The sequence below is a fragment of the Clarias gariepinus genome, chromosome 1, assembly GCF_024256425.1.
Source record: "Clarias gariepinus isolate MV-2021 ecotype Netherlands chromosome 1, CGAR_prim_01v2, whole genome shotgun sequence".
NCBI lineage: Eukaryota > Metazoa > Chordata > Actinopteri > Siluriformes > Clariidae > Clarias > Clarias gariepinus.
Genome location: NC_071100.1, coordinates 18,742,166 through 18,769,130, shown reverse-complemented (window position 1 = coordinate 18,769,130; position 26,965 = coordinate 18,742,166). Strand labels below are relative to the sequence as shown.

At 36.7% G+C, this 26,965-nt stretch overlaps 1 protein-coding gene across 3 annotated transcripts in view; it reads left to right on the top strand.

Moving 5' to 3' along the window:
- Window positions 1-26,965, top strand: part of LOC128530098 (titin-like) — an 87,636-nt gene that overhangs the window by 52,314 nt on the left and 8,357 nt on the right. For 2 of the 3 annotated variants that reach the window (XM_053503829.1, XM_053503822.1), the window contains 14 exons: window positions 4,849-5,118; window positions 6,311-6,583; window positions 7,598-7,861; window positions 8,465-8,734; window positions 9,562-9,831; window positions 11,015-11,287; window positions 12,296-12,559; window positions 13,130-13,399; window positions 14,215-14,484; window positions 15,671-15,943; window positions 16,960-17,232; window positions 20,541-20,798; window positions 22,287-22,556; window positions 23,675-23,947. In XM_053503829.1, coding sequence (XP_053359804.1) covers window positions 4,849-5,118; window positions 6,311-6,583; window positions 7,598-7,861; window positions 8,465-8,734; window positions 9,562-9,831; window positions 11,015-11,287; window positions 12,296-12,559; window positions 13,130-13,399; window positions 14,215-14,484; window positions 15,671-15,943; window positions 16,960-17,232; window positions 20,541-20,798; window positions 22,287-22,556; window positions 23,675-23,947 — 3,771 coding nt within the window. Of the gene's footprint in view, window positions 1-4,848; window positions 5,119-6,310; window positions 6,584-7,597; window positions 7,862-8,464; window positions 8,735-9,561; window positions 9,832-11,014; window positions 11,288-12,295; window positions 12,560-13,129; window positions 13,400-14,214; window positions 14,485-15,670; window positions 15,944-16,959; window positions 17,233-20,512; window positions 20,799-22,286; window positions 22,557-23,674; window positions 23,948-26,965 lie in introns of those variants that run through there. The other variant, XM_053503836.1, reaches the window with a different exon arrangement.

The window sequence follows — 26,965 nt, the reverse complement described above, 5'->3', positions numbered from 1 at the left end:
GGCTGACTGAAATGTTTAGAAAACTTCCTGCACAGTCAGAAACGTGAGAGACTCAAAATAGTGGGTACTGATTTGTCTGATTCATCTGAACCAGGGGACCCAATGGATCCGCCGGAGTCACAGCGCGGAGTGAAATAGCCGAATCCGGAAGACTCAGTGTGTGTTCATGAGTCAAAGGATTCGGTGGATTCTGAGGATTTGTTGAGTGCCCCTAGAGGAAACAGGCAGGATTCGTTTCACAATGATATAAGAAACTGCAGCTATTTTAGTAACACCAAACATATTTGTTACATGTTACGTGTCCTGTAGATGAGTTTTATGACAAACTAGGATAAAAAAACAGCCCTGGCGTTTGTATCACATCCAACACAACAAAACCTTACCAGAATAGTAATGCTAACAGTGTGATGCTTTACCTTAGTGTATACAATGTAGGGGTGTAACGATATGCCCAGGTCACGATACGGTACGCATCTCGATACTAGGTTCACGATACGATATGTATCACGATATTTTGAACAAAATGTAAAAATTAAACTGAAATCGAATAACAGATTTATTTCCAGAATATTAACAAATTTCAATAACTTTGTTGTACATAGAATACACATTTCAAGGTTTAATAAAAAAAACCTTCTGTATTCAAAATAACAACTGAATGTCTTTCTGTCACTGAATTTTTTTTTTTTTTATTTAACATTAAAATTAACGATACCTCAGACAGAACTTCTTAAAGCAGTAAAAAATGAACATAAACACTAGTGTTTTTTAGATTACTTACAGTTTTTTTTTTGCAAAAAAAACCCAGCATATCTACATTTGCAGGCAAAAGCTGCGATCTTTGAGCACTCACAATATCCCCTGCCCAAGAAAAAACGCGTTCACTGGGAACAGACGTTGCTAGAAATGTTAGGTAAGCCTTGGAAGGAGAGGAAAGAAGTGGGTACATTTGAGCATTTTCTTTCCACCATTTTAGTGGACAGCTAGTGAGGGGAATAGAAGTGTCCTTTTTGTACATGTCAATCTCTACTTCTATCCTATGTTTGGCCTGAGTGATTGTTGCTTTAGTAAAACTTGCACCAAGGAGATCTTCCAGTGCTGTCTTTTTGCAAGGTGGTGACTGTTCTTGCTCAGCTCTCTGCGTTGTCTCTCTTTTCTCTGCTGCATCAGTGGGATTTTCATCACTGGCTAACCGCCCATCTTTTCTGTTTGCTCCACATGCCAGCCTTAAAAAAATATAGCGTTCCAGCATATCCATGGAGCTGTTCCATCTCGTTGCCACATCGATGATAAGCTTATGTGATGCAATCTCAAGCATCTTTTGTTTTTCCGTGAACACAGCTGTGGCTGTAGCACTGCGGTGAATGAAAGCCACGACTTTTCTTACGCGACTGAGGGATTTATTTCAAATTTTCCTTAATATTTTGTATGAATATGGCACTAATCATTAATAATGGACTTATGTCAGCGTGATCTTTATAAGTTCCTTGTTTACTTAATACATGTCCTTGTTTACTTAGTTCTCACATGATGTTTTTAACCTTGATTGTATTTTTCTTCCTTTGTTTTCCTTTCTTGGCCTTGGGTCGATGTTTACATCGTGGTATAAAATGGATGTTTTGCCCTTTATGTTCGGATTTCATTGCCCAGGCTGACTGATTGACGCATGCATGCAAATTAAAACTATATTCTCCAGCTGAACCCTGGCTCTGAGTCTCCTGATTCCTTGATCATCTAATGCTCTGGTCAGATCCAGAAGATTTTATTTTTATTTACAACACGACCTAGCAATCGACTGACGCGAGGCACTTTTAAACCTGCTTGCGACGCAAGATTCAATGTGTGTGCGAAACATTTAATATGCGGCAACAACCCGGCTTCTCTCACTGCCACCTCCATGTTGCATGCATTGTCAGTAACAACTGCAGTGCTATGAGGAGCCCTATCAAGCTCCCACTCTTGTACAGCCGCTTTTAAAACTTCGGCTATGTTAGACCCAGTGTGCGACTCAAAAAGCGGGCGAGTCTGAAGCACGAAACTTTTCATTTCCCACTTCGTAGTAATAACATGCGCCGTGATTGTAATATAGCTCTGACAAGCCCGCGAAGTCTACCCGTCAGTTGTAATTGCCACATTCTCTGCTTTTTTCAGACCATCGACCACCTTTGCCTTAGCTTCATGGTACAGGGCTGGAACTACCTCTTGACTGAAGTGCGGGAGTGATGGAATATGGTACCTGGGCACCAGTACCCTAACCAATTCTCGATATCCAACATTGTCGACCACAGAAAATGGTCTCATGTCTTTTGCAATAAAAACTCCAATGCACCTGGTTATTTCTTGAGCTTGTTGCAGCAAAACTCTTTTTGAGTTTTATAGATGTTTGGCCTTCATTCACCCTTTTTGTCGCAGGAGTTTGTTGTTGTGATGCCGTTTTAAATGGCACATCATATTTGAAGTGTTTGACGCTGTTTATGGCAGCGTTGTTTTACAGTGTTTACAAACGGTTTGTGTTTTGTCTGTATTTTTTGTTTTTACCGTCGTCCTGTCTCATGACTGGAAAACCAAAATGCTGCCAGACGATGGACTTATAAAAAGACAGGGCATCTTCAATTTCACTTTCAGCCGAACTTATGTTGCCCTACTAATCTTTAAGTGATTTCTGCTAAGTACACGTGACGCTGTTGCAGAGTAGGTCACATCGGTAGCTCAACCAATAGGATTAAATTGCTGTCATATCGTAAATGTATTGCCAACACTCTACGATACATATTTTAACATTTTTGCATCGCAAAATATCGTACTGCGATATATCGTTACACCCCTAATACAATGACTGCATTATATGCATGAAAACTCAAGCTAAAATCCCGGCTTTACCACCTGACCTTTTTTTTGCTTTTTAAACTATCTAAAACTAACTATATTTGATAGCCTATCCATTTTAAACCATGAAAAAAAAAAATCAGATACCTTATATATATTTATAATTATTTTATAGATTTTCTTTAGTTTTAAATGAAAGAAATTATATCTCTGTTCTTATGATTAACATATTCATATAAGCTTAAAGGCCAAATTATGAGTGCAATGCACATGCTAAAACGCGGAAGCGCGGCAAGCTAGCGGGGCAATGGAACAAAGAGGCGAGTATGCCTTTGAACTCTGCAGCAAGGACAACTGCGAGCTCAAAGCTGGAGCTCCCGCGGCTCTTCAGCTCTCACATGGAGCTGAATATTGTGACCCTGCCGCTGAGAAGGAAAAGGCTGCGAGGAGGTACACGTCAGGGCCCCTGTTCCCAGCCGGAGAAAGCCATCCAGCTGCCGGACGTCAGGAGAGGACTCCCGTCTGAGGCCGTGCCCACAGAGAGAGAGAAGGGAGGCGCCGAGAGCAGAGTTAGTGCGAGCGGACGGAGGTAGGAGCTGCTGTCCATGCGGGCCCACGCTGCCACTCTGCCCACTGTCCATCGCTCACCAGTCTGTGCCCGCATGCCAGCAGGGCACGATCCACCAGACCTGCATGTGCACATTCGTCCCTTCCCTTTTTTTCTGTCCTCCCTCCTTTAACCTTTTCCTTCCCTATTTTTCTAAATAAATTGCCCTTTTCCCTGTAAGACCTTGCCTCGTGTCCGTGCTTTATGGTGCCGCCCGTGAAACATGGATTGAACCCGTTACAGTGCATTAAAATAAACATTTGCCATTCATAATTTTTGATTCTCTGTCATTTACATTTTATAGTCAGAAACATATAGAGGTATCAAAGTACTGTACGTGTCCTGGCTGATTTATCTGAACCGGGGGATTCAGTGGATCTGCCAGACGCGTAGCGCAAAGTGAAACAGCCGGATCCTTGGATTCAGTGTGTTCATTAATCCAAGGATTCGGTGAGCGCCCTTTAGTGGAGGGACCATAAGAAACTGCAGAAAGGATTCCTACTGACTCAAGTGACTCACACGACTCATGAGACCCAGATTCATTTAGTGAGTGATTCAGAAGGAGTCTAATCCGTTAATGGATCTGAGTTTCTCATCTCTATCACACATGATCACATGTGACCATAATAAGAATAATAATAAGAAGAATGCATTCATTAAATATACAGTCTAAAATAAAGTGACATGTGACTCTCTGTCAGCAAACATACATTTTATATCAAGGACATAATATATATCAATATGCACATTTTGTGAGTTCTACATTTTTGCATTGTCATTCCAGTAGTAGTAAAATGAACTGTACATTTTTTTAAATTAACGATGAGTTTAATTCTACATGACATATCAGAAAACCCAAATGCACAGTTTACAAGTACTGTAAACTTTATGTGTGGGAAACACTGCTTTGGGAAAACAAAAAATACGTGAGTCGCCCACAAGACAAATATGAGCTATCTCTGAGATTTAGAGGTAATGAGCCATATTTGAGGCACATTTGAGAAGATTGAGAAAACAGCTAAAATATCATTCAAGTCTCAAAGATGGATCATTTCTGCATATGTGAGTGGCACACAAGACAAATGTAAACTATCTCTGAAATTTAAAGGTAATGAGCCACATTTAAGACACCTTTATGAAAATGCAGAAAACGTCTAAATCTTAAATCAAGTTTTATGACATCATAAATTATCATAAATTTAGGGATTTGTACAATTATTAATTCTACATCAAATAGAGACAGATATTATCATACATCTAGCAACACTGCTAAAGATTTAAAACTAGGAGGCAATCAAAAACTTAATGATTTGATTGTTTTAGTAAGTTTTAAAGATATATTGTAATTGTGTAATTCTATAATATTTTTCATTGTTTTTAAAATTATTTTTTATTATTTTTGCTGTTTTCTCTAGAGAGACCAAAGTCGGTAGTGAAAGTCCAGCCAGCTGCGAGTGTGTTCATTGGGGAAAGCGTCACTCTCACATGTGAGATACAGACTGGAGGATCCTGGCAGTACCACTGGTATAGAGATAATACAGAACTCAGTGATGCTGCAGGAGAGAAAACATATACAATCACTAATGCTAAAGAGTCTAATAAAGGTGATTATACATGTAAAGGAACAAAGTCATCAGACCCAAAATACACACAGACCAGTGCTGCTGTTACACTGACTGTATCAGGTGAGGGTGTTTTAATTCACATAATGTCTATTACATTAATAGTGAAAAATATAGAGCTATATTTTGTATGAAATTGATTTAAACATGCTTTTAGTAAACAGATAATGTGGGTATATACATTTGTTTGATGAGCTAATAGTATGTTAGAAACTCTAATACTGACAAGAAGCCAGTCTCATAAACACAGCATAAATGAGCTAAAGGCTCAATTATTAACTCACTGTAATGAAACTTTAGGCTTAACAAGGAAGATTCTGGGGTAAAAAAAATCATTCGACTTTTGTTTTTAAACTGTAATAATATTTACTAAGAGAGAAATGAAAGGATAATCATATGCATATAATAAACCAGACAATATTGATGAATAGAAAAATCACAGCATGTTGGGATGTGCTACTTATTGGTCTAATCTTTGAGATGTTTTTTTTTTTTTTTTTTTTTTTTAGCAAATGAATGTAGCCATGATTATTACTATGGTACTTTTGTCATTGCTATAATCATGTCTTCCAAAACACAATTAATTAACTGAATGTAAAGAATCAGACCAACAGTTTTCCTAAAATTCCATTTTTTCTAGTAGTCATAGACAGCTTAAGGACTTGATTGGACGTCTGCCAAACCCTTCTCCGCTGACCTGCATCAAAATCTCTCTCCGATGGACAATTTTCCATAAAATCCTCCTAATAAAGTTGTTTCCTGTCCTCTTCTAGACACCATTTTCAGACAACACAGACACAAAACATGCCATGAAGCAAAACCCTTGTCTCTCATGAAATTAAAACAGCTAAGCTTTATGTGAAACGGTTTCTAAACTGTCAGAATCAGTCTAGAGAAAAAGCCACTAAAGCAAATGCAAGAAATCCGTTTATATTGCCTGTGTGGATGTGTGTGTGCATGCACTAATCAGGGAGAGAGTTAAAGTTACCATGAGATCTAGGCAAAGTCATGCCCCCTCCATCACACACACTCAGTAAAGTCACAGCCAGGGTTTAGGCTCATATTTAGTGGCTTCTTTTAGGACTGAGTGGTTTTCTTCATTTGTTCAGAAAAGGCTGTGCACTTCCACATTGACCCTGCAATTCACAAGTGATATATGTCACAGAGTGATTTTTTATTTTCATTCTGTAGAGCTGATTAGTGCAGTAATATAATGATTACATTTTTCTTGAACTGGGTTTCTCATTTCTAACAGAAAAACTGAAACCTGAACTCACATCAGAACGCAAAGGAGCTGCACTGACAGGAAACCTAGTGACTCTGACCTGTACACTGAAGCTGCAGTCTAATGGGTGGAAGTTTTACTGGATCACACCCACACAGAGCACTGAGACTGAAACTAAAACACATTCCTACACCATCAGATCAGTTAGTGTCTCTGATGGAGGTCAGTACAGGTGCAGAGCTGGAAGAGGAAACCCAGTCTACTACACGAACAGCAGTGATGCACTCTGGGTAAATGTTACTGGTGAGTAAGAGACTGTGCTGGACAAAAACAGTAAAGTTTTGCAGTAACACACTGGAAGTTATTTATACATCTATACATTTAATAAAACTGTAAAGTTGGTGTGTCTCCACATTGTAGGTATTTGCGGAAAAAAATATTTGGCGAATGTAAGATAAGTAATAAAACACATCTAGATGGTTTTTGGATTTTTTCGCCTGTTTGTCTGTTTGTGCATGCGTCATGTAAAACTTACTGAACAAATTTTAATAGGGTTTTTACAGGTCTATTGAGATTGAAGTAAACTATTATCATTGTTTCATCACAACTGGTCAATGGAAAGAGAGATATGTTACTTTGAGATTAAAATTTAAACAACCTCATATCATAAAAAGACTACCTTAAAAAATAATTAGTTCATCTCAAAATCCCATAGGTGGCACTGTGCATTTTTTTTTTACTACACTCTTATGAGTGTGCAATTAAATTCCTTAAGAAGGAAGTTGTGGGCACATCTAGTATTATATACACATACAGAAAACAAATAATCTAATCCAGTATAATGCTAAAGTGCAAACCAGTAAAGACATTTAAAAAATAGTATTAAAAAAAAATCTTCAAATTTGAGGCTAACTTAGGCCTACTTTAATTTAAAATAAATAAATAAATAAATACATATTCTTCTATGTGATTGGTTACAAGTATTCAGTCTTAGCTATGATTGCTTAAATCCTATGTATAAAAGGTCAAGTAAAGAAGTCAAGGGTGAAGCCAGTGAGCTTAAGGAGTATGACTGGGTCAGTGTGCAGTGGGACACCGGCAGCAAAGACAAGTGTAGGTTGGGAAACGAGGGCTAATACAATCTAAAGCTGACCATGTTGAGTCTGTATTTAAAATTGTGATGTACATTTGCTTCATCAGTAGTGACTGTTAACAGAGCTTAACCATTTACATTTGAGCAGATATGCTGTCTACACTCTGAATGTTTAAATAAGTGATGACTTCATATGAAATTGTGTATTTTTTTTTTCCTTACAGAGAGTCCAAAACCTGTGGTGATTATAAATCCTGATACACAGGTGTTTAGAGGAGAGAGAGTGACTTTCAGGTGTGACATACAGACAGGAGGAGACACTGAGTGGACATACAGCTGGTATAAGAATAATAACACACACAGCACAACACAGGAGTGGATCATCAGCTCAGTTAGAGACTCTGACGGGGGTAAATACACCTGCAGAGGGAGGAGGAGAGACTCTCAGCTCTCACAGATCAGTGATGCTGTTACACTCTCTGTATCAGGTAAAGTGTGTGTGTGTGTGTGTGTGTGTGTGTGTGTGTGTGTGTGTGTGTGTGTGTGTGTTCATGTTATTACTTGTACATGTATAAGTTTTCCCTGGTTTTTAGATTTTGTTCCAGATTTTATTCTATATGAATACAATTTTCACTTTCTCATTATAATGTCAGTAATACATTTGATTTGCACATAATAATAAAAAAAAATCACTACAGCTTTTTAGCTATTCTGATTCATGTGATTCAATTTTCCTCAGTCATTATTTTGAAACTGTTAAATAAAAGACATTTAAGGAGAAACTTTTCTTCTTTTTAATGATCAAAATGATTTTACTGCCAAAGATTTCTTTCTACGTTAAAAATGTTTCACTGCTGGACAGTATAGATTTAAATTATAATTTTTTTTTAACAATAGACACTAATTTGTGCAGCACAGTTCTGAAATTGTGACATGATTTATTAAACAACTCGTATAATAGTAGATGTACTGCATATAAACATCAACTCCCTATAACCTTAAAAAATAGAATGTTTAATTCGGCACAAAGATAAAACTACTGTTTATTGATGTAAAGGTAAATTCAGCTCTTCATAATTTCATATCAATAGAAAAACCCAAAGCGAGTGTGAGAGTGAATCCTCAGAGCTCCATCTACACTGGAGACAGAGTTACTCTGAGCTGTGATCTGCAGTCTACTGGATGGACTTTTCTCTGGTACAAAGATAATCAAAAGACGAATCCCCTGTCTGCTAAAGCCAGAGACAACAACACACTCAGTCTGACAGTCTCTAATGAAGGACAAATAATGTACCACTGTAAAGCACGCAGGGGAATCTTCGAGTCAGAGTTCAGTAATCCAGCTACAATTACAGTGAGAGGTACATCATGATTTCAAAACATCCTATAGATTCTCAAAAGAATATTTTTAACAGCTTTTTGTTTCTACAGCGTAAATGCATTAGTTTCTCCCGGGATACACTCCAGTGACTAGTCTCTCTCTGAGCCAGACCATAGCTTATTTATATCAACAGATTCTCAAATCACTTACCAAGCATAAACACAAAAGTAATAACACACACACATATATATACACACACACACACACACACACACACACACACACACACTCACACACACCTCAGTGATGGTCTTTCTGTCTATCCATCTCTTATTGATGCTGATATTCATCGCTCCTCTTGCGCTCATTAATTATCCTGACCCTCCTTCATTCTTATCTACAGGTTTAAACAATCCTGTAAGTTTTAAATAATTCCTCATTATTAACTTCTTTTCCTTGTAACGGTATTATTTCATCAGCACACCTGACAGAATCAAGTAATGATCAGAAAATTTGACAAATCACAAAATAATGTGTTTTTTTTATTGGATCATGATAGATAACCTTCAGGCCCTGGCCAGACTGATTCCAGATCAGAGCCACACTATTAAACGATGCGACCAAAAATTATGGCATGGAATTATCGTACATTTAGGGATTTTTACAATTATTGATTCTACATCATATAGAGACAGATATTATCGTAAATCTAGCAACACTGCTATAGATTTAAAACTAGGAGACAATCAAAAACTTAATGATTTGATTGTTTTAGTAAGTTTTAAAGATATATTGTAATTGTGTAATTCTATAATATTTTTCATTGTTTTTAAAATTATTTTTTATTATTTTTGCTGTTTTCTCTAGAGAGACCAAAGTCGGTAGTGAAAGGCCAGCCACCTGAGAGTGTGTTCATTGGGGAAAGCGTCACTCTCACATGTGAGATACAGACTGGAGGATCCTGGCAGTACCACTGGTATAGAGATAATACAGAACTCAGTGATGCTGCAGGAGAGAAAACATATACAATCACTGATGTTAAAGAGTCTAATAAAGGTGATTATACATGTAAAGGAACAAAGTCATCAGACCCAAAATACACACAGACCAGTGCTGCTGTTACACTGACTGTATCAGGTGAGGGTGTTTTAATTCACATAATGTCTATTACATTCATAGTGAAAAATATAGAGCTATATTTTGTATGAAATTGATTTAAACATGCATTTAGTAAACAGATAATGTGGGTATATACATTTGTTTGATGAGCTAATAGTATGTTAGAAACTCTAATCCTGACAAGAAGCCAGTCTCATAAACATAGCATACATGAGCTAAAGGCTCAATTATTAACTCACTGTAATGAAACTTTAGGCTTAACAAGGAAGATTCTGGGGTAAAAAAAATCATTCGACTTTTGTTTTTAAACTGTGATAATATTTACTAAGAGAGAAATGAAAGGATAATCATATGCATATAATAAACCAGACAATATTGATGAATAGAAAAATCACAGCATGTTGGGATGTGCTACTTATTGGTCTAATCTTTGAGATGTTTTTTTTTTTTTTTTTAGCAAATGAATGTAGCCATGATTATTACTATGGTACTTTTGTCATTGCTATAATCATGTCTTCCAAAACACAATTAATTAACTGAATGTAAAGAATCAGACCAACAGTTTTCCTAAAATTCCATTTTTTCTAGTAGTCATAGACAGCTTAAGGACTTGATTGGACTTCTGCCAAACCCTTCTCCGCTGACCTGCATCAAAATCTCTCTCCGATGGACAATTTTCAATAAAATCCTCCCGATAAAGTTGATTTCTGTCCACTTCCAAACACCATTTTCTGACAACACACACCAAACTTGACATGAAGCAAAACCCTTGTCTCTCATGAAATTAAAACAGCTAAGCTTTATGTGAAACGGTTTCTAAACTGTCAGAATCAGTCTAGAGAAAAAGCCACTAAAGCAAATGCAAGAAATCCGTTTATATTGCCTGTGTGGATGTGTGTGTGCATGCACTAATCAGGGAGAGAGTTAAAGTTACCATGAGATCTAGGCAAAGTCATGCCCCCTCCATCACACACACTCAGTAAAGTCACAGCCAGGGTTTAGGCTCATATTTAGTGGCTTCTTTTAGGACTGAGTGGTTTTCTTCATTTGTTCAGAAAAGGCTGTGCACTTCCACATTGACCCTGCAATTCACAAGTGATATATGTCACAGAGTGATTTTTTATTTTCATTCTGTAGAGCTGATTAGTGCAGTAATATAATGATTACATTTTTCTTGAACTGGGTTTCTCATTTCTAACAGAAAAACTGAAACCTGAACTCACATCAGAACGCAAAGGAGCTGCACTGACAGGAAACCTAGTGACTCTGACCTGTACACTGAAGCTGCAGTCTAATGGGTGGAAGTTTTACTGGATCACACCCACACAGAGCACCGAGACTGAAACTAAAACACATTCCTACACCATCAGATCAGTTAGTGTCTCTGATGGAGGTCAGTACAGGTGCAGAGCTGGAAGAGGAAACCCAGTCTACTACACACACTACAGTGATGCACTCTGGGTAAATGTTACTGGTGAGTAAGAGACTGTGCTGGACAAAAACAGTAAAGTTTTGCAGTAACACACTGGAAGTTATTTATACATCTATACATTTAATAAAACTGTAAAGTTGGTGTGTCTCCACATTGTAGGTATTTGCGGAAAAAAATATTTGGCGAATGTAAGATAAGTAATAAAACACATCTAGATGGTTTTTGGATTTTTTCGCCTGTTTGTGCATGCGTCATGTAAAACTTACTGAACAAATTTTAATAGGGTTTTCACAGGTCTATTGAGATTGAAGTAAACTATTATCATTGTTTCATCACAATTGGTCAATAGAAAGAGAGATATGTTACTTTGAGATTAAAATTTAAACAACCTCATATCATAAAAAGACTACCATAAAAATAATTAGTTCATCTCAAAATCCAATAGGTGGCACTGTGCATGTTTTTTTACTACACTCTTATGAGTGTGCAATTAAATTCCGCAAGAAGGAAGTTGTGGGCAAATCTAGTATTATATACACATACAGAAAACAAATAATCTAATCCAGTATAATGCTAAAGTGCAAACCAGTAAAGACATTTAAAAAATAGTATAAAAAAAAAATCTTCAAATTTGAGGTTAACTTAGGCCTACTTTAATTTAAAATAAATAAATAAATAAATACATATTCTTCTATGTGATTGGTTACAAGTATTCAGTCTTAGCTATGATTGCTTAAATCCTATGTATAAAAGGTCAAGTAAAGAAGTCAAGGGTGAAGCCAGTGAGCTTAAGGAGTATGACTGGGTCAGTGTGCAGTGGGACACCGGCAGCAAAGACAAGTATAGGTTGGGAAACGAGGGCAAATACAATCTAAAGCTGACCATGTTGAGTCTGTATTTAAAATTGTGATGTACATTTGCTTCATCAGTAGTGACTGTTAACAGAGCTTAACCATTTACATTTGAGCAGATATGCTGTCTACACTCTGAATGTTTAAATAAGTGATGACTTCATACGAAATTGTGTATTTTTTTTTTTTTTCCTTACAGAGAGTCCAAAACCTGTGGTGATTATAAATCCTGATACACAGGTGTTTAGAGGAGAGAGAGTGACTTTCAGGTGTGACATACAGACAGGAGGAGACACTGAGTGGACATACAGCTGGTATAAGAATAATAACACACACAGCACAACACAGGAGTGGATCATCAGCTCAGTTAGAGACTCTGACGGGGGTAAATACACCTGCAGAGGGAGGAGGAGAGACTCTCAGCTCTCACAGATCAGTGATGCTGTTACACTCTCTGTATCAGGTGAGTGTGTGTATGTGTGTGTGTGTTCATGTTATTACTTGTACATGTATAAGTTTTCCCTGGTTTTTAGATTTTGTTCCAGATTTTATTCTATATGAATACAATTTTCACTTTCTCATTATAATGTCAGTAATACATTTGATTTGCAAAAAATAATAAAAAAAAATCACTACAGCTTTTTAGCTATTCTGATTCATGTGATTCAATTTTCCTCAGTCATTATTTGGAAACTGTTACGTAAATAAAAGACATTTAAGGAGAAACTTTTCTTCTTTTTAATGATCAAAATGATTTTACTGCCAAAGATTTCTTTCTACGTTAAAAATGTTTCACTGCTGGACAGTATAGATTTAAATTATAATTTTTTTAACAATAGACACTAATTTGTGCAGCACAGTTCTGAAATAGTGACATGATTTATTAAACAACTCGTATAATAGTAGATGTACTGCATATAAACATCAACTCCCTATAACCTTAAAAAATAGAATGTTTAATTCGGCACAAAGATAAAACTACTGTTTATTGATGTAAAGGTAAATTCAGCTCTTCATAATTTCATATCAATAGAAAAACCCAAACCAACTGTGAGAGTGAATCCTCAGAGCTCCATCTACACTGGAGACAGAGTTACTCTGAGCTGTGATCTGCAGTCTACTGGATGGACTTTTCTCTGGTACAAAGATAATCAAAAGACTAATCCCCTGTCTGCTAAAGCCAGAGACAACAACACACTCAGTGTCACTGTCTCTAATGAAGGACAAATAATGTACCACTGTAAAGCACTCAGGGGAATCTTCGAGTCAGAGTTCAGTAATCCAGCTACAATTACAGTGAGAGGTACATCATGATTTCAAAACATCCTATAGATTCTCAAAAGAATATTTTTAACAGCTTTTTGTTTCTACAGCGTAAATGCATTTGTTTCTCCCGGGATACACTCCAGTGACTAGTCTCTCTCTGAGCCAGACCATAGCTTATTTATATCAACAGATTCTCAAATCACTTACCAAGCATAAACACAAAAGTAATAACACACACACATATATACACACACACACACACACACACACACACACACACACCTCAGTGATGGTCTTTCTGTCTATCCATCTCTTATTGATGCTGATATTCATCGCTCCTCTTGCGCTCATTAATTATCCTGACCCTCCTCCATTCTTATCTACAGGATTAAACAATCCTGTAAGTTTTAAATAATTCCTCATTATTAACTTCTTTTCCTTGTAACGGTATTATTTCATCAGCACACCTGACAGAATCAAGTAATGATCAGAAAATTTGACAAATCACAAAACAATGTGTTTTTTTTTTATTGGATCATGATAGATAACCTTCAGGCCCTGGCCAGACTGATTCCAGATCAGAGCCACACTATTAAACGATGCGACCAAAAATTATGGCATGGAATTATCGTACATTTAGGGATTTTTACAATTATTGATTCTACATCATATAGAGACAGATATTATCGTAAATCTAGCAACACTGCTATAGATTTAAAACTAGGAGACAATCAAAAACTTAATGATTTGATTGTTTTAGTAAGTTTTAAAGATATATTGTAATTGTGTAATTCTATAATATTTTTCATTGTTTTTAAAATTATTTTTTATTATTTTTGCTGTTTTCTCTAGAGAGACCAAAGTCGGTAGTGAAAGTCCAGCCACCTGAGAGTGTGTTCATTGGGGAAAGCGTCACTCTCACATGTGAGATACAGACTGGAGGATCCTGGCAGTACCACTGGTATAGAGATAATACAGAACTCAGTGATGCTGCAGGAGAGAAAACATATACAATCACTGATGTTAAAGAGTCTAATAAAGGTGATTATACATGTAAAGGAACAAAGTCATCAGACCCAAAATACACACAGACCAGTGCTGCTGTTACACTGACTGTATCAGGTGAGGGTGTTTTAATTCACATAATGTCTATTACATTAATAGTGAAAAATATAGAGCTATATTTTGTATGAAATTGATTTAAACATGCTTTTAGTAAACAGATAATGTGGGTATATACATTTGTTTGATGAGCTAATAGTATGTTAGAAACTCTAATACTGACAAGAAGCCAGTCTCATAAACATAGCATACATGAGCTAAAGGCTCAATTATTAACTCACTGTAATGAAACTTTAGGCTTAACAAGGAAGATTCTGGGGTAAAAAAAATCATTAGACTTTTGTTTTTAAACTGTAATAATATTTACTAAGAGAGAAATGAAAGGATAATCATATGCATATAATAAACCAGACAATATTGATGAATAGAAAAATCACAGCATGTTGGGATGTGCTACTTATTGGTCTAATCTTTGAGATGTTTTTTTTTTTTTTTTTAGCAAATGAATGTAGCCATGATTATTACTATGGTACTTTTGTCATTGCTATAATCATGTCTTCCAAAACACAATTAATTAACTGAATGTAAAGAATCAGACCAACAGTTTTCCTAAAATTCCATTTTTTCTAGTAGTCATAGACAGCTTAAGGACTTGATTGGACTTCTGCCAAACCCTTCTTCGCTGACCTGCATCAAAATCTCTCTCCGATGGACAATTTTCAATAAAATCCTCCCGATAAAGTTGATTTCTGTCCACTTCCAGACACCATTTTCTGACAACACACACCAAACTTGACATGAAGCAAGATACCCTCCTTGCTCACAAAATAAAAACATCTGAGCTTTATGTGAAACGGGTTTTGAGCCATCAGAATCAGCAGAAAGAAAATACAAGTAAAGTAAATGCAAGAAATTTGGTTAAGTTGTCTGTGTGGCTGTGTGTGTGCGTGCACTAATCAGGGGGAGATTTAAAATTACTATGGGAAGTAGGCTAAACCATGCACCCTCCATTACTCACTCTCAGTTAAGACAAAGCCAGGGTTTAGGCTAATATTTAGTGGCTTCTTTTAGGACTGAATTGTTTTCACCATTTGTTCAGAAAAGGCTGTGCACTCCTACATTGACCCTGCAATTCACAAGTGATATATGTCACAGAGTGATTTTTTTTTTTTCATTCTGTAGAGCTGATTAGTGCAGTAATATAATGATTACATTTTTCTTGAACTGGGTTTCTCATTTCTAACAGAAAAACTCAAACCTGAACTCACATCAGAACGCAAAGGAGCTGCACTGACAGGAAACCTAGTGACTCTGACCTGTACACTGAAGCTGCAGTCTAATGGGTGGAAGTTTTACTGGATCACACCCACACAGAGCACTGAGACTGAAACTAAAACACATTCCTACACCATCAGATCAGTTAGTGTCTCTGATGGAGGTCAGTACAGGTGCAGAGCTGGAAGAGGAAACCCAGTCTACTACACACACTACAGTGATGCACTCTGGGTAAATGTTACTGGTGAGTAAGAGACTGTGCTGGACAAAAACAGTAAAGTTTTGCAGTAACACACTGGAAGTTATTTATACATCTATACATTTAATAAAACTGTAAAGTTGGTGTGTCTCCACATTGTAGGTATTTGCGGAAAAAATATTTGGCGAATGTAAGATAAGTAATAAAACACATCTAGATGGTTTTTGGATTTTTTCGCCTGTTTGTCTGTTTGTGCATGCGTCATGTAAAACTTACTGAACAAATTTTAATAGGGTTTTCACAGGTCTATTGAGATTGAAGTAAACTATTATCATTGTTTCATTACAATTGGTCAGTGGAAAGAGAGATATGTTACTTTGAGATAAAAATTTAAACAACCTCATATCATAAAAAGACTACCTTAAAAAATAATTAGTTCATCTCAAAATCCAATAGGTGGCACTGTGCATTTTTTTTTACTACACTCTTATGAGTGTGCAATTAAATTCCTCAAGAAGGAAGTTGTGGGCACATCTAGTATTATATACACATACAGAAAACAAATAATCTAATCCAGTATAATGCTAAAGTGCAAACCAGTAAAGACATTTAAAAAATAGTATTAAAAAAAAAATCTTCAAATTTGAGGTTAACTTAGGCCTACTTTAATTTAAAATAAATAAATAAATAAATACATATTCTTCTATGTGATTGGTTACAAGTATTCAGTCTTAGCTATGATTGCTTAAATCCTATGTATAAAAGGTCAAGTAAAGAAGTCAAGGGTGAAGCCAGTGAGCTTAAGGAGTATGACTGGGTCAGTGTGCAGTGGGACACCGGCAGCAAAGACAAGTATAGGTTGGGAAACGAGGGCAAATACAATCTAAAGCTGACCATGTTGAGTCTGTATTTAAAATTGTGATGTACATTTGCTTCATCAGTAGTGACTGTTAACAGAGCTTAACCATTTACATTTGAGCAGATATGCTGTCTACACTCTGAATGTTTAAATAAGTGATGACTTCATACGAAATTGTGTATTTTTTTTTTTTTCCTTACAGAGAGTCCAAAACCTGTGGTGATTATAAAACCTTATACACAAGTGTACAGAGAAGAGAGAGTGACTTTCAGGTGTGACATACAGACAGGAGGAGACAGTGTATGGACATACAGCTGGTATAAGAATAATACCATGAATAACACACACAGCACAACACAGGAGTTGATCATCAGCTCAGTTGGAGACTCTGACAGGGGTAAATACACCTGCAGAGGGAGGAGGAGAGACTCTCAGCTCTCACAGATCAGTGATGCTGTTACACTCTCTGTATCAGGTGAGTGTGTGTGTGTTACATCCCTCTCCCTTACGTCCAGGGGTGGGAGTCAGGGTAACAAACGAAATAAAAACTTATAAGGAAGAAATTAACAAAAATGTGGAAGGATGACTTCAGTCCACTGCCCCAGAAATGCAACAACACTTTTTGATAATTAAGCAAGGGTTTATTTATGGGTACTAAAACATGGGAGCAATAAATGATTTCAGGAGAGGGTCAAGGCCAACAAAACAAACAAAACACACTTTACTGTAGCTGTTTAAGGGAATACTAAATGACCTAACCGAGTAAAATAAAAGAAATAATCAACAAAGGCTTTCCTCCACTTCCTTACTAACTGAACAACATGGATAAACATGGGTTAAACAAAATAAAAGGGCACCCTCTCCCTACGGCTTCCCATTTAACTATAACAAAAATTAAAAAAAAGTTACAATACCTCTTAGTACCTCTAACAAAGAAAATATATATTAAAGTAGGTTGCACCAACTAGAGAAAATAAACATACAACCTACTCACTGAACCATTATCTATAATCATTAATACTTGCACCACAACAACAATTATCTGATAGCAGGCCCCCTAACACAATTCTGGAGCAGGGGAGAAGTGACCTTCTCTTCGGGAATGCGTGCACTAATCTTTTGTAGCAGCACCGTCTGTAGCCACCCTCTGATTGGCATCACCTGGGAGCATTTAACTGCCAAGCAAGCAGAGAGAGTGAGAGAGCACAGCACAGGAACCAGACAGCCACACCCAAAGGGCGGGAAAAAACAACACCCCAAATGAATATTAATATGCATACATCCCTAGGGATGTAACAAATATTACTAATACATTTTCAAAAGTTTTCAAAAGATTCTTTTTCTAAAGTTTCACTGCTGGACTTTCACAGTATAGATTTAAATAACCAAATCATTTATTTAAAATAGACACTGATGTGTACAGCACAGTTTAATATTTGAGACATTATTAATTAAACATCTCATACAAAAGCAGATTCACAGGGGGAATGCAGTAACCTTTACACTTCAGTTCATACATTAGTTTCATTTTGTGGGCAATGTACATTATGTTTCATTAGGTCCGTGGTTCTCAAAGTGTAGGGCGCGCCCCACTAGTGGGGATTACAGACATGACAGGTGGGGCGCAATAAACGGGAGGGAATTAGTGGAAAATAATAGGAAAGTACCCATTCTAATTCATCCTTTTCTTTATTAATTTATTTAATCTTTATTTTCTTTATCGGACACTCGAAACTAAATAATGACACACAAAGAAATGGATCATTAATACAAGTAAATTAAAATAACATCAGAGAAAAAGTGGAACCATAGTGCAACAATAACGGTTTAACGTCGGCATGTTAATTGCAGAGGAACAATATATACTCAGCAAAAAAAGAAACGTCCTTTGACTTTCAACTGTTTTTACTTTCAGTAAACTTAATGTGTAAATATTTGTATAATCACTAAAAGAGTCAACACCATAAGACATAAACTAAAAATGTTTCAAAATGTGTCCCTGAATGAAGGGAGGCTCAAAATCAAAAGTACCAGTCAGTATCTGGTGTGGCCACCAACTGCTTGAAGTACTGCAGTGCATCTCCTCCTCATGGACTGCCTATTGCGGACAGTCTGAGCACTGATGGAGGGATTGTGTGTTCCTGGTGTGTCTCGGGCAGTTGTTGTGGCCATCCTGTACCTGTCACGCAGGTGTGATATTCGGATGTACCGATCCTGTGCAGGTGTTGTTACACGTGGTCTTCCACTGCGAGGATGATCAGCTGTCCTTCCTGTCTCCCTGTAGCGCCGTCTTAGGCGCCTCACAGTGCGGACATGGCGATTTATTGCCCTAGCCACATCAGTAGTCCTCATGCCTCCCTGCAGCATGCCTAATGCACGTTCACACAGATGAGCAGAAACCCTGGGCATCTTTCTTTGGGTGTTTTTCACAGTCGGTAGACAAGTCTCTTTAGTGTCCTGCGTTTTTAGAACTGTGACCTTAAATGCCTACTTTCTGTAAGCTGTTAAGGTCTTAACGACCATTCCACAGGTGCATGTTAATTAATTGATTATGGTTAATTGAACATGTTCAATTGGTAAACATTGTTTACAATGGAAAACATTGTTTAAACCCTTTACAATGAAGATCTGTAAAGTTATTTGGATTTTTACAACATTATTGTTGAAATACACAGTCCTGAAAAAGAGACGTTTCTTTTTTTGCTGAGTATATAAGGAAACATTCGGTATTATATATGTCATTTCATTTATTCCAATGTGTATGCTAATGTTTATGTATTTTTGTAAAAAATTTATATTTTATCAGGCAGTACTAGTCTGGCATTTCTAGTTTCCGGTGTGGCAACAAAGTTGCTTTTTGATCCTTTAGGCGCTAAACAGAAGGGAAGATCAATATCGTTCTACGCTTTTTGTTGGTGTGCGTCATTTTGTGATGATCCCTAAATCATTTGTTGTGCTGTAGAGAATAATGGTGTTTATGCTTTTAAACATGTATAATTTAAGGCGGATGTAGCTTAAAGACAATGTAGGGAGGAAATATATGTGGGTATCTTATTTGCGGGTTTATTTACGCAGCTATTGAATTCGGAGATGCAAATATCACACTAACTTTACCGCGGACACAAACCGGGTCAGTAGCGTACTGTATGTAGTGAGCATAATAACGTCAATGGATAAATTTGTTACATGGACCACAAAAAAGCAGGTGATTCAGCACTATCAGCCTAATCAACCAAAAAGCCAGCCAAAAGGAAAACATGATGAAGCCTATGTTGCGCTAGGATTCATGGTGGGGATGGTGTGGCAGAGGAGAGACCTGTGTGTGTTTTGTGTCTTAAACCGCTGGCAGCAGACAGCATGAGACCCAACAAAGTAGGAAGACACTTAGAGACAACACACCCCAGTCACGTTAATAAGCCACTCAACTTCATTTAAAAAAAGCTCTAGATAAGTGACGAAGTAAGCTTGTTATAACAATTGCACGTGTATTTTATCTGTTTTGAACTTGGTGTTATTTGATCTTATTGGTTTAGAAATTTATATTTCAATAAATATTAAACTTGGCTGATTTCGGTATCATTTTGTTGACAAGTAGGGCTTAAGTATTCTCCCATCCCCTTAAGTGGGGAATGCCAGAAAATGTTTGAGAACCACTGCATTAGGTACTGCATATAAACATTATATCCATGTAAGCTTTAAAATAAACAAAATGTTTAATTACACACAAAAATAAAACTACTGTTTATGTTGTAAAGGTAAATTTCATCATCTTCATATCAATAGAAAAACCTAAACCAACTGTGAGAGTGAATCCTCAGAGCTCCATCTACACTGGAGACAGAGTTACTCTGAGCTGTGATCTGCAGTCTACTGGATGGACTTTTCTCTGGTACAAAGAAAATCCCCTGTCTCCTAAAGCCCGAGACAACAACACACTCAGTGTGACAGTCTCTAATGAAGGACAAATAAAGTACTACTGTAAAGCACTCAGGGGAAACTACGAGTCAGAGTTCAGTGATTCAGTCACAATTACGATTAGAGGTACGTCATGATTTCTCCTTATTTCTAACATCCTCTAGAGTCTCAAAATGATAATTTGTAACAGCTTTGAATATATCTACAGTGTTAATGTATTAGTTTCTCTCAGGATACACACCAGTGACTTGTCCCTCTCTGAGCCAGAAAACACAGCAATATCTTACTTATATCAACAGATTATTAAATCACTTAAGCCTATTGAGCATAAACAAACAAGTTAGACTAATCGCTATTAATAACATGCAAACACACACACACCCACACACACTCACTCAAATACTTACATGTATAAAGCACAAGCGTAATTTGACTAAGTGATTATAGAGCCAAGATGTGTGAAAGTGTCTTTCCACTCTGAATTACCAGTAATGTACCTTTCTGCAGAAACACTACTAATTACTTAATATAAATGACAAATCAAAGCAATCGCAATTTTTTTGGTCTTGGTCCTCCTGTCTGAAGGACCCTGACTCTCATTCATTATCACTTACTCTTTTAAAGAAGCATGTTATTTTTGAGTCTTTATTAATATTTTCTTATCACAAAGTTCTTACACTTGTAACTGCTTTCTTTTTTAAGTCAAACTCTGACATTTAGACCTCACTACTTTAAAATTTAAAATGTAGAATTTTTCACATCTCACATGCAGAAACTGTTCCTCTACGTTCTGATATGCTGCTGTGTCATGGTGCCCACTTGTACTTTTGGTCAATCAGCAGCCACAAACATGAATATTAAGTGATGGACAGAAAATTTGACAAATCACAAAATTTGTTTTGTGTTTTTTTTTTTTTTTTTTTTAATTGGCTCCTGATTGATGATAATCAGGCCTTGGCCAGACTGATTCCAGATGAGAGCCACACAGTTAAACTGACACCAAAAACTATGGAATGAAATTATGGTACATTTAAGGATTTTTACAATTATTGATCGTACATCTAGCAACACTGCGACAAATTTAAAATTAGGAGGCAGTGAAAACATAATTGTTTTTTTTTTATTAAGTTTTAAGGACATAATCTAATTATATTCGAATATTAATTATATATTTAGAACGTAAATATATATTTCATTGTTTCTCTGTTTGTTTTTTTGCTGGCCCCCGAGTGGCGCAGTGGTAAAGTGCTTGCTGGGTCGATCCCCAGGTCTAGAGAGAGCGAATTGGCGAGAGAGGCACTTAGTGCTCAGACAATAATTACAGCTCTACGGCCAGTCGGGCATTTGTGAGCTTATGCAAGAGGAAGGAGCAGATAGCACTGTCCTCCAAGTGTGTTACGCCCTCAACGGTGCATAAGCAAGCAGTTCGAAAAGATGCAGTCTGTGACGTCACGTGGTTTGAAGGAAACGCGTGATAATCTACAGCCCTGCTGACTGAGTGGGAGCCCCCTAGTGACTGGGAGGAATTGGATATGACTAAATTAGGGAGAAAATGGGTAAAAAATATAAGAAAAAATATAATTTAAAATACAATTGTTTTGCTATTTTGTCTAGAGAGATCAAAGTCTATAGTGACTTTTCAGCCAGCTGAGAGTGTGTTCATTGGAGAAAGCGTCACTCTCACATGTGAGATACAGACTGGAGGATCCTGGCAGTACCACTGGTATAGAGATAATAAAGAACTCAGTGATGCTGCAGGAGAGAAAACACACACAATCACTGATGTTAAAGAGTCTAATAAAGGTGATTATACATGTAAAGGAACAAAGTCATCAGACCCAAAATACACACAGACCAGTGCTGCTGTTACACTGACTGTATCAGGTAAGTGTTTTATTATACATATAATGTCTTTTCCATTAAAAGTGAAAAATATAAAGCTGTATTTTGTATAAAAGTGCTTTAACCATGCTTTTAGTATAGATAAGGTGGGTTTATACATTTGTATCATGAACACACAGTATGTTAGAAACTCGAACCCTGACAAGAAGCCTGTCTCATCCACACTCGCTACAGGCTCAATTATTAACTCACTGTAATGAAATTTTAAGCTTAGCAAGGAAGATTCTGGGGTAAAAAAAAAACATTCTACTTTTGTTTTTAAAGAGAGAAAAGGAAGGATAATCATACATATAATAAACCACACCACAAGAAGGATCACATCATGTGGGGATGTGCTATTGGTCTAATCTTTGAGATGTTTTTTTTTTTTTTATTAGTACTTGGGAACTATTGTTATTGCCATTATCATGTCTGCCAAAACTCAATTAATTGACTAAATGTAAAGAATCGGACCAACAGATTTTTTTTTAATTATAATTTTTCCAAGTTTCAATAAATTGAGGATTTGATTGGGCCCTGTGCCAAACCCTTGTCCACTGAAATGCATTGAATGCTGACGCTCACAAGTTTCCCCAAATTTCACCTTAATAAAGAATAAAATGAAAACAATTAAGCTTTAGATGGAACGGTTTCCGAGCTGTCAGAATCAGTGGAGAGAAAAAGACAGTAAAGTAAATGCAAACAATCTGCTATATTGTCTGTGTGGTTGTGTGTGTGTGCATGCACTAAGCAGGGGGAGAGTGGGAACTAGGCTTATCCATGCCCCCTCCACTCTCAGCCAGGGTTTAGGCTCATATCCTAGAAGCTTATCTTAGGACTGAGTGGTTTTCACTGTTTTGCTCTGAAAAGTCTGTGCATTCCTGCATTGACCCCGTATACTTTACAATTTCTTCAGGAATTGTTTCTGGTTTTAATTTACCATACTACTCAGATAAAGTACTTTAATAAAAGGGAAAAAAAAAAAATCTCGCCTTATTGTTTAGCTGAGACCAATTCATCACGGAGTTTTTTTTGTTTTTTTTTTGTCATTCTGTGGAGCTGATTAGTTCAGAAACATAATGTTTACATTTATCTTGAACTGGGTGTCTCATTTGTAATAGAAATGCCGAAACCTGAGCTCACATCAGACCTTAAAAGAGCTGCACTGGCAGGAAACTCAGTGACTCTGACCTGTACACTGAAGCTGCAGTCTACTGGATGGAAGTTTTACTGGAATAAAGACATGGAGAGTAATGAGACGGAGACTGAAATATTTCACTACTTCATCCGATCAGTTAGTGTCTCTGATGGAGGTCAGTACAGATGCAGAGCTGGAAGAGGAAACCCAGTCCACTACACACACTACAGTGATGCAATCTGGATAAATGTTACTGGTGAGTAAGAGACTGCATTGGAGAGAATAGTAGTGTTTTCCAGTAACACACTGGAAGTCATATTATATACACATACAGAGAACAAATACCAGTGGATGAAGAGTGAAGAAAAGAAAATACCTGTAAATTTGAGGTTAGGTTAGGCCTCCTGGTTTTTCTAAAAAAAAAAAAAAAAATCCACCTTCTGCTCTATGATTGTTTACAGGAATTGATTGTTTTCAGTCTCATCTATGATTGCTTAAATCCTATGTATAAAAGGTCAAGTAAAAAAAAAGTTAAGGGTCAAGTAAAGAAAGTCTGAAGTAAAGGCTGGTGGGAGAGAGTTCAACCACTCAAGAGACCAATCACAAATGGAAGCAAAGTTTCTCACCTGAAACTGATCACTTCACCCAATGTTACCCTAACATGTGGCAAATATTCAGATTCTTTCTGCACATATTAGTATTTATTGCAACAAATGAGACTCGATCAGATCAAGTTTTTACTTGGCTAATATGTACCTACTGTATCAGTGTTGGGGGACGTTAGTTTTTAAAGTAACTAATTACAATACAAAATTACTAATCAGTTACATTACAGTGGTACTTTCTGATAAAAGTAAGTAGTTTGAGTACTTTTCCATTGCAGAAAATGAAAACTCCTTTGTGATTTCTCATGAATGTTGTTTAAGTCAAGACCTTTAAAATTATTCTACCATCATTACTCAGTGAAGTTTGGCCCATAATATGTTAACTACTAATACCCCTATCTCACCTACATGGTTTTGTGCATTAGCCGCAAGTTTTTTGCGCTGTGATTATGTTTTCATCTTTCCGAGTGTCGGTCCTCGCATAGTCAAACCGCACAGGTTTTGGTGGGATATAACAGCAGGAATAACAGAGGGGAGCGGGGTATCAGAGGCGGGGCTTGTAAGACGACTTTCTCACACACACACACACAAACACTCACACAATAACGGATTGGGAATAAATACCTGAATCCCACTGTTAGAAAACTTGGGGTTATTTTCGACAGCAGCTTTAAATTTAATAAACAATAAATAATAATAATAAACATATTAATTCTGTAGTTAAAGCTTTTTCTAAAGTGAAGCCTTTTCTGTCACACAGCGACCATGAAAGGTTATACATGCTTTTATCAGTTGCAAGTTGGATTACTGCAATGCACTTTATGTTGGTGTTAATCAGTCCTTCCCCTCGCCTTCAATCAGTACAAAACACTGTTGCTTATCTCTTAACCAATACTTCCAAACATGATCACATACAGTAACTCCCATCCTCTATTCTCTCCACGGGCTTCCGGAACATTTTATAAACGATTTTTAAATCATTGATGTTTGTTTTTAAAACCCTACAAGGCCTTGCTATATTTTATTTATCAGGTCTTGTTATACCTAGTAACCTTGGCACAGCACTCCAATTAATCTGGTCAACTTCTGCTGGAAGTGCCAAAATCTAGATGCAAACAGTTTGGCGATTGGGCATTTGTTGTTGCTGCTCCCAAACTATGGAACTTATTAATATTTGGCGTTTTTTAAATTTATATTAAAAACACACTTATATACACTGAGGTTTAGTTAATATTAGTTATATTTACTTTTATTTATGATAATATTCTATTATATCCTTATAAATTTCTATTCTTAATATTCTGTTTTCATTTCTTAACATTTTGTTTTTATTCAATGTTTATCTATATTCTATAAATTCTATATACAGTGGGACCTTGGATTGCGAGTAATTCGGTGTTCCGCAAGACGAGCAAAGATTTTTAAGGATTTTGACTTGAAAATCGAGCAAGTCTTGGTTTTTGAGTACCAAGTACCATGTATCACACATGTGCTTTGTGTTTTGATGTCAAGCATCACGTGATTACACCTGAGCCAATGTTTTTCTCTCTCTCTTGTGCTGTGGAATTGTGGGTAATCATCTCTCCTGCTCAGTCTTAGTGTGCGTCTCTCACTTGTCTAATTAACATCCACTTTCTCTCTCTCTCTCTCTATTTCAGTTCAGGATTCCATTGTCCATCATTTGACACCGTGCCCCTTCACACACACCCCTCCTCCTCTTGCCTTCACACACACCCCTCCTCCTCTTGCCTTCACACACACCCCTCCTCCTCTCGCCTTCACACACACCCCTCCTCCTCTCGCCTTGACACACACCCCTCCTCTTGCCTACACACAGACCCCTCCCCTTTTCTCCTTCACACACACACACACACACACACTCTAACGGAGACACTGCTCTGTCACAGTTCTTTACAAAGGTAAAGTGTGGGTTAATTTGTTTTATTTTTAACTTACAGGAGTGATTCCATTAGTGTGTGTAAGCACTCGAGTGTCAGAGATGTTTTTTGTTAATTTTCCCTTTGAGGCAGTGTTTCCATTTGTGTGTGTGTGTGTATATGAAAGTCTTCCTGCATCAATAAGAGAGAAGGAAAGGTTACTGTGTATGACGACACACACACATGCAGAGCACATACATGCGCAGACACACATACACAGCACAAACACTAATGGAAACACTTATTTGTCGGGATTTATTTGTACTTTTTTCAAAGGTAAAATGCAGGTCAATTTGTTTTATTTTTACTTTATATTTTTGTATAAAGTAAATTTTTTATATATAATTTTTTTGGGGCTGTTGAACAAATCTGAGTTTTCATTATTTCTTATGGGGCACTTTGCTTTGGTTTATGAATGTTTTGATATACGAACATGCTTCCAGAATGAATTATGCTTGCAATCCAAGGTTCCATGGTTCCACTGTATTGTTAATCTATATTCTTAATATTCTGTTTTATCCATTGTTTTTTCCATTTTTTAACTTTTTAATTTATTACATGTATGAGTTGATTTTTTTATTTTAACAGTTTTTTTTTCCTTATTGTTTATCTTCTCTATTTGTTATGCAAAGTGTTTTTTTCAAATTGATGTGGTTAATAAGTGCTACGTAAATAAAATGATTGATTTGATTGATTGATGAATGAGGTGTTTACATGATGCATTGGGTAAAG